Below are 10,692 nucleotides of genomic sequence, written 5' to 3'. Positions count from 1 at the left end.
CTTGAGGGCTATTTGAATTTGTTGTGAAAAGAAGACGCTCGCGATATCCGGAACTGCGTCATGGGGACTGGATTCCTATTGGCTACGGGCAGATAAATCTACGCATGACGTTATTTTGAAATTTCAGCGGCGAAGCGTTGCTTGTCAGTGAGAGTTGCACTACAGCCTTTGCGACACTTCTAGAAATTCAAAGTTAGTCACATACAGTGGGATAAAATGTCTTTTTCACGAGCTCCTTTGAGGAGATTCAACGAACACGTAGGTAAGTAAAAGCTAACGGCTGTAGCATGCTGCCAAATTCAACCACTTAACGTTAAATGGCTTATGTTCGCTGGCTAAAGCTAAGCAAGCGTTAAGGCACATTTGGTTAGCGGGGTTTCTTGTTTAACGTATATAAATTAATAAAACATAGCCACGGGTGGTTATTTGTTTACATAACAAAGGCCTGATGGTGTTTATGATACCACTGTTGATTGCGGTGATCGACATTACAGCTAACGTCTTCTTGTTGTTCGAAGGTTGCGCCCCTCCTCCGGGGTCCTATGAGGTTAAACCTGGGGACCTGAGAGGAGTGGCATCCTTTGACAAATCTGATCGATTCAAACCTCCTAAAGCGGGTGAGTGGCTCTGCTACATGTAATGCTACAGGAAATGGTGTAACTGGTAACACAACGTTAGTACCACTGTTTTTCTTTTGTGTCTTCAGCTGATGGAGCTGCTATGCTGCCGCCACCACCATCGCCTTCCAGAAATGCCTTAGTTTCTCCTGTCCGCAGGACTCTGTCGCTTGATGTCCTTGTGAGTTTAATGTTATTGTTAACGCCACTCTGCAGAGCCTGCTGATCATAGAGTTGCTTGAGATATACAATATTTGTTTCCTTTGTCTTTCCCTTGTCAAAAACTAGCCTGAAGGGTCAAGTGCAAAGAAAGACAGGAATGGCATGACTGCGGAGAGGAAGCAGCAGAAACTACTGGAGAAGGAGGTACACCTCAAAGATTGATAGTCCTCTGTAATCAGTAGCTTGTGTCCTTAGTTATTACTGTGGAACTGGTGCACCAGTAAGTGTTCAAGCTGCTGTTCATCCTGTTGGTGCCTGTACCAGAAAGATAGTTTGAGCTTTGATTCTTCCCAGATCCGGTCCCTGGTGCAACAGCGTGGGGAGCAGGATCGTCGGGTACTCGCCCTGGAAGAAGAGCTAAAGAAGGTAGAGGCCAAGCTGTTGGCTGCAATCAGGGAAAGGACCGGGCTCACTGCCAGTGTTACCACACTTGAGAGACAGCGAGCTGAACTCAAGAAAGTCAACGAGTTCCTAAAAAACAAGGTATGATGATATCTAGGCTCTACTTGTATTTAGAAATACCGTCATGAGTGTGTTTGGACTTGAATGGTGGGTGTTTTTTATTTTTTATTTTTTTTCAAGGTGTCTGCTGATACAACAAAAAAGAGAATCAATTCCCTTACCATGGAGTTGATGGAAGCTAGGAACACTTTGGATGTGAAAAACCAGGTATGATTCATTCAGTTTGTTAAATCCTACCTTAATATTAACCCATGTGCAGTAATAAATTGTCTTTTTTTTTTTATTCAGGAATTTAGTGTACTTCAGATTAACACTGAAGGCCAAATAAAAGTTTTAGAAACTGACCTACAAGCTGCAAGGGCTACACTCGCAGCTTTAAAGGACAGGAATAAAGACTTGGGTAAGATTTAAGACTATATATCTATCTATTACATATGCAGAATGTGTAGGTGAACTAATTAGGGATGCTATCTTTCTCTAGAGGACCTCCATCAGGTGACAAAAAGTCAGAATGAAGATCTGGAAAACGAAAATGCTCGATTACATGGTGAGTTTTCTTTTGGATTTTTCACAAAGTCTGTTGAGTTGAACTGGAAGGCAAATGAACATTTTCACCATCTTTGACTTGGGAATAACATTAGTAAGCAAGTAGCATCACCTTTACTGTGTTTCTTTTTAATGGTTGCATTCTCTGCCAGCTGTGATACGGGAGCTCAGGGAGGAGATCCGTGTAGTGCAGGGATACCTGGATGCAACCAATGATGAAAACCAGGTATAAACTAGATTTACATTACCACATGCTGCAAATATGTATTTATTAATTTGTCTTCCCCCATCTTTTATTCATAAATTGTGAAAGTCATGTTTAATCCATCTTTGTGGCCATAGGAGCTCCGCTTGAAGATTCAAGAGAAGACACAGAACACTGTTGCTGGTTCCCAAGTGGAGAAACTAAAGTGAGCAAACGCTTAATGTATATCTAATTAAATTTATCCTTCCTGCGTGTCTTATATGTTCATTTGTCATTTTTCCACAGGCAGCTGGAGTCCGAACTAGAGCGGTGTGTTTCTGAGCTTGAAACCACTCAAGATGTGCTGCGGCAAAAAGAGGAGGTGGTACGCAAACTCCAGCAAGAGCTGCAGTCAACAAAGGATGCTTTATGGGAAATGGAAAAGAAGTTGGAGGAACAAGAGCAGGAGCTGAAGTCTTCTATGAGTGCCATGGAGGAACAAATAAAGTTAGCCAACCAAGATGTTCAAGAATCTCAAGTGACAGTAGGCCAGCAGGAAGCAGAGCTTTCTAGACTGAGGGAGGTGCTCCGGAGAACGGAGAAGGAGCTGGATGAGCGAGTGGCGCATCTTGAACAGAGGTGTCTGTTTTCCGAGGAAGAGAGAAGTATGTTCATCCTGAGCCAGTGGCTTTGGCTATTCAAGGTACAGAAAATAATTCCAGGTTTGTGAAGTTCTTGTTTTTATATATCTTAGGCAAGACTCAGGAGGAGGGACTAAGGAGGGTGGAAGAGTTGAAGAAGGAGCTGGGCTTGCTAAAGGAGGCTAAAAAAGAGGAGACAAAGAGATGCACTGAGCTCCAGGAAGAACATGCCAAGCTTACTGAGGAACTGGCAAAGGAAAGGGTGAGACAAACTTTTTCTTGTCTGTTGGGTTTGCTGTTGTTTTTTGTTAACCAAAACTCAGTGCAATAACTTTTAAGCTGTAACTTATTGTTTCTTTTTTTTTGTCTTTTCACCTCTCCCTGCAGTCATTAGTGGACTCCCTATCTGTGCTAGTGGAGCAGGTGCGAGAGGATTCTGAGAATCGGTTCAGACAGCTAAAGGAAGAGATGGAGGAGGTCCTGGGAGAGCTTGCCCTTATGGAAGAACAGGAGCAGAATAATCAGGAAATGACAGAGAGTCGGGAGACCCTCCAAAGGCAGCTGGAGAGACAGCTGAGTGATACAGAAGCACTTTTGGAGAGGTGAGCAACCAAAGGGCAAGCAAACTGATGGGTGTCACTGCCCATGTGTTACTATTTTTGACCCACTAGACTGGCAGCATGTCCTGGCATGCACTGTAAATAAAGCGGGGAGAAAATAATTGCTGTGCATCAGTCCATCACAAGCATGACGGAGTCAGTGGGTCACTGTCTCTGTTTTAGACCAATTTAAAGTTTCCAAATGTACTGACTTCATCCTTGGTGTATAAAGAAAGGAGGGCACTTGGTGACCATGTTTTCTTTCTTTTCTCTTTTTGAGAGTCTGGTAAATGTAAGAGGTTTGGAGGGCCACGTCACTTTAATATTGATGATGTGCACCTTGTAGCTAGGGCTGCAAGCGAAGATTTTATTACGACTCAAGGTTATTCCATACCATAGACTAATTCTCTTATGGTTTGTTCGCACCAAACACAAATAAAAGTTTGGCAACACGAGAATATTCGCTGCAGCCGACAAGGTAATTGGAATGAAATTAAGGGAGCAGTTTCATGAGAAAACAGAAAGTCCTATTATTCCACTTACATTTGTACAAGTTCACTCCGTTAACACTACATAAAAGTGAAGTTAAACCATAGAGCTCCAGTTTTCTTCAAATAGCATCAGTAAGCTCTTCCTCCAGTTGTGATAGTCAGTGGCATCAGGAGGAAATCCCAGTGGACGGGTTTTCACAAGGCAACATGAAGCGAATAGTTTATGAAAGTTGAAGTATTCACCCCAGATCACCTCGTTACGTAGACCGTAGATGTGTGCTCGCAACAACCCCTGCTGTTGTTGCGAGCACAGTTATTCCACTATATCTTCCAATATTATTATTTATTTATTTATGTGTTTTTAAAAAAAATCCAAACCCAAAGATACAGTAATTTATTAATGTTTTTAGGAAGTTGAGGAAGAAAAAGTTTGAAAAACTGTCTCATCTGTTTTTCTAAATGCAGTGTTACTTGATGCATTATGTGACCACTGCTATTTGATTTTGTATATTTTTTGATACTTCTGTCAATTGTTATAGTGAATTGGGTGTTTTAGGAACGTAAACTGACAATGTGTCTTATTATTATTATTATTATTATTATTATTATTATTATTATTATTATTTTTTTTTTTTTAAGTAAAAGCAATGACATGGCAGCTGTGAAAGAGGAGCATTTAGCTGCTGTGAGAGTGCTTGAAGAGGCGCACACAAAGTCCCTGAGCAAGATGGCAGAAACTGTCACGGAGCTGGAAAGGTGAGCGCTCAAGCGTCTGTAGTTCTTGGATGTGTCTCTTGAAAAGCCAGTTTGATTTGTGCTTGCTTTAAATGTGGATTTCTGCCAGAGCGTGGGCTTCACGGGATGCTCGTTTTAATTTTCAGTACCAGAGAGGCTTTAAAGGAAGCAAAGGAAAGGCAGAGAGAGCTAGAACTTGAAATTAAGGAGGTGATCCTCACAGGGTTTCAACAGAAGGAGGAGGAGATCAAGAGAGTCAGGGAATGGTTAAAAGAGCAGCAGGCGATACAGTTAGCTGGAGTGAAAGCCAGCGAGCAGATTTTGAGGTATCCTAAAAAAAAATTTTTTTTTTTTTTTTTTTTAAAACAAAATTTCTACCTTTGCTAAAGTTGTCACTTTTCTACCTTTCTCTTTGACTTTGTAGAATGTTGCTGGAGGTGCAGGCTTGCCTTGCACAAAAAGATGATGAGATGAAGGCCGCGGAGGCGAGCCACGCTGTTCAGATCAGTCAGCTACAGCAGGAGGTACAGCTGCAGAAAAAGGAGAAAGAAGACGCACTGGGACAACTGGGGGAAGAGAGAGGTCAGAGTGTAGCTCAGTTCCAAAAAGAGAGGGAAAAAGCCCAGAAACTGCTGGAGGAAATCAGTGGGGAAAAGGAGGAAATGACGACACAGCTCAAACAAGAAAGAGAGGAGAAGGTTAAAATTCAGATCGCCCTTCAGGAGGAGAAGGAAGCATGTGAGGTTGAAAGGAAAGACCACCAGCAGCTAAGGTCAGAGGTGATCATACTACAGACTGAGCTCGAGAGATTAAAGGAGGAAAGGAAAGGTCTACTGTCTCAGGTAGAGCTCAGAGACCAATCTAAGGTGGATCTTGAAAATCAACTTAGCACGGCCGAGCAGGCCAGAAATCTGCTTCAGTCTCACCTGGATGAGGTTGAACAAGAAACCGAGAGCTTCCGGGCCCAATTAGGCCTCGCAGAAGAGAAAACACAAGCTCTGCAGCTCGTGTTGGATGAGGTGCGACAAGACGTACGAGCTATAAGAGAGCAGGTAAAAGTACTGACTCAGGAGAAGGTTACGCTGCAGTGGGAGTTGGAGGAGCAGCGGCAGGAACTGCAAAGACAAATAACTGAAGCACAAGAGAAGAGGTGAGAGAGGTTGATCTTTGTGTGTCCTCCGGAGGTTTTTGCTGTTACAATTTGTGCATTTTTTAACTCATCATATACTTTCTTTTAAGTTCTTCAAGTTCAGAGACCGAGCACTGGAAGAAACAATATGAGGAGCTGTTTGCCAAAGTCAAGCCCTTCCAGGTCTGTGATTTATTTTTATGACAACTCATAGAAACCCACACACGTTTTCATTAAAGTTGGACTAATTAGTATTTTTAGATTAATAACAGCAAAACCCCTCCTTGTTTAATTGGTTTAGTTGACAGGGTGCATGCACTTTATGTTTATCTTACCAGCAAAATAAAACTGCCACATATGAACCCGCAGATATTTCTCACCCACCTCTGCTGTTCAGGCTGTCTTTTAGTTGTCTTCAGCTCAATTAACAGCTTCAGTACTTCTACACACTCTCTTTGGAGCTCCAGAGTTCTAATAATCCCAATTTACTCTATTCACCCAGCATCAAATGGCTCACAGACACAGTTGGTGAAGAAGGTGATTGAGAGGAAAAAAGTGGAGGTTTTTAGCAGTGAATGGAGCAGTACTTGCACAGTACTTTTCTAGTCTTACCGATTGAAGTGCTTTTAAGCAACTAAAAGGCAAGACTTTTTTTTTTTTTTTCCCAGAAGTTGGTGAAGATTTGAAGAGTGGAGATGTGTATTCATCAAGTGGTCAAATCAAAATGAATGTTGATGTCATAACATTTCTGTGAACACACAGTTATCAGAATAATAGTGAAAACTAATTAATGTGTGTCTGCAGGAACAGCTCAATGCCTTTGCAGCAGAGCGAAATGCACTACTTAATGAGAACGGGGCAAACCAGGAGGAATTAAACAAACTGGCTGACGCTTACGCTCGCCTCTTGGGACACCAGAACCAGAAGCAGAAGATCAAACACGTGGTGAAGCTGAAGGATGAGAACATCTCTCTGAAACAGGTAAAACGTGATGCAGAATTGCCTGCCTTCCAAAACGCAGACATCATTTCAAGCTAACATGCCTCTACACTACACCCTCCCCACCTTCTTTTTATTTATTTATTTTCCCTTTTTTTTTCGTGTGTGTGTAGGAGGTGTCTAAGCTTCGCTCTCAGGTGAGCTGGCTAAAGACTGATCTGGAGCAAGTGAAGTCAAAGCTCCCCGGTGCGCCTCGCCGCAGGTTTGACCCCAGCAAAGCTTTCCAACATGATAAGGAGAACAGGCAAACTGAAACGTCTGAGCCGCTTAAAGACGGTAAGCACTTTCATCTGGCCAGAACCTTGAAGGAATGATGAGATGAACTATGACATTTTTTTTGTGGATGAGTCTCATTTTTATGTAACTCCTAAAGTGTTTTTAAAACTCTGATTCTCTGTTTGTTTTGTTAGGAAACCATTATGGGCTTTAGGACTCTGCTAGCAGTGCTGCCAAGAGACTTTTCTGAGATCTAGTATCTGTGGGTTATGAGAGTGTAAACTGAGGTTTTACAGCCTTTTGTTTTAGTGTGTACATTTTGTTTGGATTTTTTTTTTTTTTTTTTTTTTTTAACAAAAACTGTTTAAACTTAATGAGGTAAAAGATGGAATAAAGTCTTAGATGCTAACAATTGGAGATCAAAAGTATAACTGGCTAAAAATCCAAGGTGCATTTTGCTAACTGAATTTTAATCTTTTTCATTAATCTTAGGGTTGTAGTAATTATCTCATGGGGAAAAGCTCTGTCTTATTCTGTAAATAAAGACAAATTTTAATACTCTTCTTGTGCCCAATCGTTCTTGAGACCTATTCACATGCTAGGTGTAGAAATGCTTTATAAGGAGCTTTTTTCTTTTCTCTCATTTGGATCATTTTGGCCATGTCTATCCTTAGCCAGAAGAGAGCACTCTAGGACTGCAGCCACAGGTTGGAGTACAGCAAAAGGCTACCACAGCCCATGTTTCAGCTGCACTATATATGAGCGACAAAAAAAACACAAATTCACATCTTTGCAGAGAAGAGCCTTGGGTTATGGGTCAGGAAGCTTTATTTCCTTCAGTTGATAAGACATAGCCAGCAAGTATCAGGCCAGAAATTGACTTCAGGACCTTTTTACAGGCTATGAGTGGTGCTCCTGAAGTGGCGAGTCAGTCGCAGTAGCCCTCCAGGTGGTAAATGCTGCACGGCTTGTGGCAGCACTGTTCCACGATCCCTCTCTTCACTTTGGGCTCGTCGCGGCCCGACAAAGCCCTCCACAGTCGCTGGTCCTGTCTGGCCCTTTTAGACAGGAACCCTTTGAAGTGGAGAAAGTTTCCACAGCCCTGTGTTAAGTCCTGATGCTGCTGTGCAAATCTCCAGTTCCGCAAAATACCATTTACTGTTCACACTTTAACGGAGACTTAATGGCTAGTTAATCTGATCTCCCCAATCCATTTAGTCTTGTTAGTCTGTAGGAGATATGATGGAGCGCTAATGGAGGCATATCATAGCTTACACCCCTAATGTTAACGTCGAAACATCAATAGAGCGTTTGATGCGGAAGATCCAAAAAAGTTTCTAGAAATAACATAATGAATAATTTAGCGATTTCACAATTTTGATCAACTGGTTTTGTCACAGCATAGATGTTGAAAGCTACAAACCACAAGCCTGGCTACACCACTGAACTCAGAGGAGCCTGGAGTTAGGCTTTGCACACTAATGATGACTCAATACATTGATATAGTTCTGTAAAGTTTTCAGCATGTTGTCCCTAAACATTTTTCTTCCAGCTAGCATCCAATTTGGCATTTTCATTAGACTGAGTCTGAACTTTGAACACTGTGTTCAGAGACTAGACACACAAAGCACCACTGGGGTCTTGGGGTGATGTCATGCTGTTCCTTTCTGAACTCCCACCATCAAGGGGACAATTAGAGCTTATTTTACACAAGTCAAAAAAAAAGAGAAGCAGAACGGTGGTCTTACCGAGCAGATGTTCCACATCACGCTTGTGGGTCCGGCTCGGATTGTAGAAAAAGCCCCTTTCTCCACACACAAAGTAGAGGGTGTCCACCAGGTGGGAACCACACAGATGCTTGAGGGGGACCGAAGACCCCCCTGGAGAGCAGAGCATCAGCAGTAACAGCATGGACACTGCCCATGATACCCTGGCCATACGAGGGAGACCGCTTGAACAAAGGACAAAAAAGAGGACTTCATACACAAACATTTGAAAGCTATTCAGATTTTTATTGTGTTGGGTTTCAAAGAAAAGTGTAAAAGTGAATTCAGTTATTAATACATAATGCCTGAAGGTTTGGAGGAGTGAAAGAGCATGAAGTGATGCCGAATGATGACTTTTCCTGGCATTTTCTGTTAATAACTTCTTGTGAGATTCTACCTAATAGCTGCAAAGATGAGGCACGTGGCAATACCCCAACTCAAAATTTAGAAAGGAGAGAGAGGGGGGGAAAAGCTAATACTGCATTCTTTGATGGAAATGCCATTTGAAAAACAAGATCTGTGGAAGAGTTGTCGTATTCTCCAAATTTTCAGTGTTTGAGAAAAGAGGATCATTTGAAATGTTACATCTTGATGACGCACTTGGTCTTCACTCTGTTTTTCACAAGGCTAATGCAACATATAGTGATAATCTTTTTCTAAATAGAAAATCATCCCCAAAAATGTAATATTTTTGTAATGTTCTAAGTTTCATAGGTATATTTTTTTTTCCTTTTTAGTTTTTTTTAGATTTCAGTCACCCAAAGTTGAGCCTAATGTTATTTCTGCACAGCCTCTGTTGAAGTAGATTGAAAATTGATTTTGTTCTCAGTCCGTTTGCTTTACTTTTATCCCCAGTTGAGCCAGATTTTATGATGGCCCCATCAAAGCTAGAAAGAATATGCCCCAGAATCACCAATGTGGATACTGTCAGTGTATCCTCAAGGTCAGCCCACACCTTGCTGTCCAGCTTAGCAGTTACAGTGCTCAAGAGTGGAGATGATTTGTCCAGTATTACAGAAGTGATATTAGTTAAATCCTATTTGTGATGGATATTCTTGCACGTTTGAAGTTCAGCTTCTGTTTCAAGGTGAAAAACATATTTAGCAGTCATTTAGAAACTATATAGACCTTTTGTGGACATCATATAATGTACTGCAGATTATTGGATTGAAAATAAATCATTTTAACAGTGTCTTTAACAATGCACCTGTGCCAGACATTACAGCATTGGCAGAACACTCTATCGGGTCCGCCACTCCTCTATCCCTCTCGGCCTTGTGCCAGGCTCCTTGGCACAGTAGATGGGTTGAATTATAGATTCTGCCCACACTTTATTTTCATCCTGGTTATTATACACATAAATTTTAACAGTGAAAATCTTGAGGGAATACAGAGAAACTTCCTTACCTGTGTTTGAGGCCCGAGTGCAGCAGAGCAGCTGGTGGTTAAAGATGAAAAGGGCCTAGGCATATAGGGCTATACTGGTAGAGAACATCTCTACTTGGCTACCTTTGCCCCTTAATAACTCTCCACCTGGCTTTTGTCAGCCTCAGCGGAAAACCCTAAGGTCCTCTCATTAAAACCCTGACCCGTAAGCATGCTGATCTGCTCTTCAGTCGCACTACGTCATTTAACGGAGTGTGGACCTGCAATAACGGGATGTAGTTGAGAAGGCAGACATCCAGCGATGCCCAACTCAACCCCTGCTGTGTGTTGTCCTGACTTGCTCTGGTAACAGGATGACTGACAAACACCATATGCCATGTTCTGATCACAAGCGCCATGGACTTCCAAGTTTGCCAGTGACCACTGCTGGTGTTTTTAGGTACTGTCACATAGGACTCATGTGAATAATGTTTGCGTCATTCAAGTCCAAGTTACAGATGTACATATGCAAGTTCACATGGGCGTTTTTATTTAGTCGAGAAAAAAGTTATATTGTATTATATTCGTGCCTTTATCCCCATATCACAATGCAAAAGACACACACACGCACAAATAATATAGAAATCTCTTAAAAACTAAAAATGACTGAATTCTATGTGTATATATATATATATATATATATATATATATGCATATACA

The 10,692-nt window shown here is 41.7% G+C and overlaps 2 protein-coding genes across 2 annotated transcripts; one reads left to right on the top strand and one right to left on the bottom strand.

Annotated features, from left to right (window-relative positions):
* Window positions 1-216: 216 nt before the first annotated feature.
* Window positions 217-6,939, top strand: hmmr (hyaluronan-mediated motility receptor (RHAMM)). Its single transcript, XM_085368957.1, has 19 exons — window positions 217-262; window positions 519-617; window positions 707-798; window positions 906-983; window positions 1,134-1,322; window positions 1,422-1,508; window positions 1,590-1,701; window positions 1,783-1,848; window positions 2,000-2,073; window positions 2,190-2,257; window positions 2,338-2,696; window positions 2,786-2,934; window positions 3,060-3,274; window positions 4,402-4,518; window positions 4,644-4,823; window positions 4,922-5,647; window positions 5,737-5,809; window positions 6,431-6,607; window positions 6,739-6,939. The coding sequence occupies exons 1-19, from the start codon at window positions 217-219 to the stop codon at window positions 6,937-6,939; spliced, it is 3,108 nt and encodes a 1,035-aa protein (XP_085225083.1).
* Window positions 6,940-7,769: 830 nt separating this feature from the next.
* insb (preproinsulin b) lies at window positions 7,770-8,782 on the bottom strand. The gene is made up of 2 exons (XM_085368944.1): window positions 8,590-8,782; window positions 7,770-7,915 (listed from the first exon to the last, which is right to left on the bottom strand). Exons 1-2 carry the CDS (start codon window positions 8,777-8,779, stop codon window positions 7,770-7,772), a joined length of 336 nt encoding a protein of 111 aa, XP_085225070.1. The 5' UTR covers window positions 8,780-8,782.
* Window positions 8,783-10,692: the final 1,910 nt, after the last annotated feature.

Source organism: Diplotaxodon limnothrissa, linkage group LG2, assembly GCF_057381915.1.
Source record: "Diplotaxodon limnothrissa isolate DT_005_m linkage group LG2, D_limnothrissa_male_GT1.1, whole genome shotgun sequence".
In the NCBI taxonomy this organism is placed as follows: Eukaryota; Metazoa; Chordata; class Actinopteri; order Cichliformes; family Cichlidae; genus Diplotaxodon; species Diplotaxodon limnothrissa.
The sequence above is the reverse complement of the archived record's forward strand: the minus strand, read 5'-3'. Positions and strand labels throughout refer to the sequence as shown.

Excerpts from the sequence above, each read along its gene's own strand:
- insb (XM_085368944.1), bottom strand. The coding sequence starts at position 8,779 with ATGGCCAGGGTATCATGGGCAGTGTCCATGCTGTTACTGCTGATGCTC. Across the intron at positions 7,916-8,589 it reads TGATGTGGAACATCTGCTCG|GGTTCCTGTCTAAAAGGGCC; the intron begins GTAAGACCACCG and ends TCCACTTCAAAG.
- hmmr (XM_085368957.1), top strand. The coding sequence starts at position 217 with ATGTCTTTTTCACGAGCTCCTTTGAGGAGATTCAACGAACACGTAG. Across the intron at positions 1,849-1,999 it reads CGAAAATGCTCGATTACATG|CTGTGATACGGGAGCTCAGG; the intron begins GTGAGTTTTCTT and ends ATTCTCTGCCAG. Across the intron at positions 5,810-6,430 it reads CCAAAGTCAAGCCCTTCCAG|GAACAGCTCAATGCCTTTGC; the intron begins GTCTGTGATTTA and ends GTGTGTCTGCAG.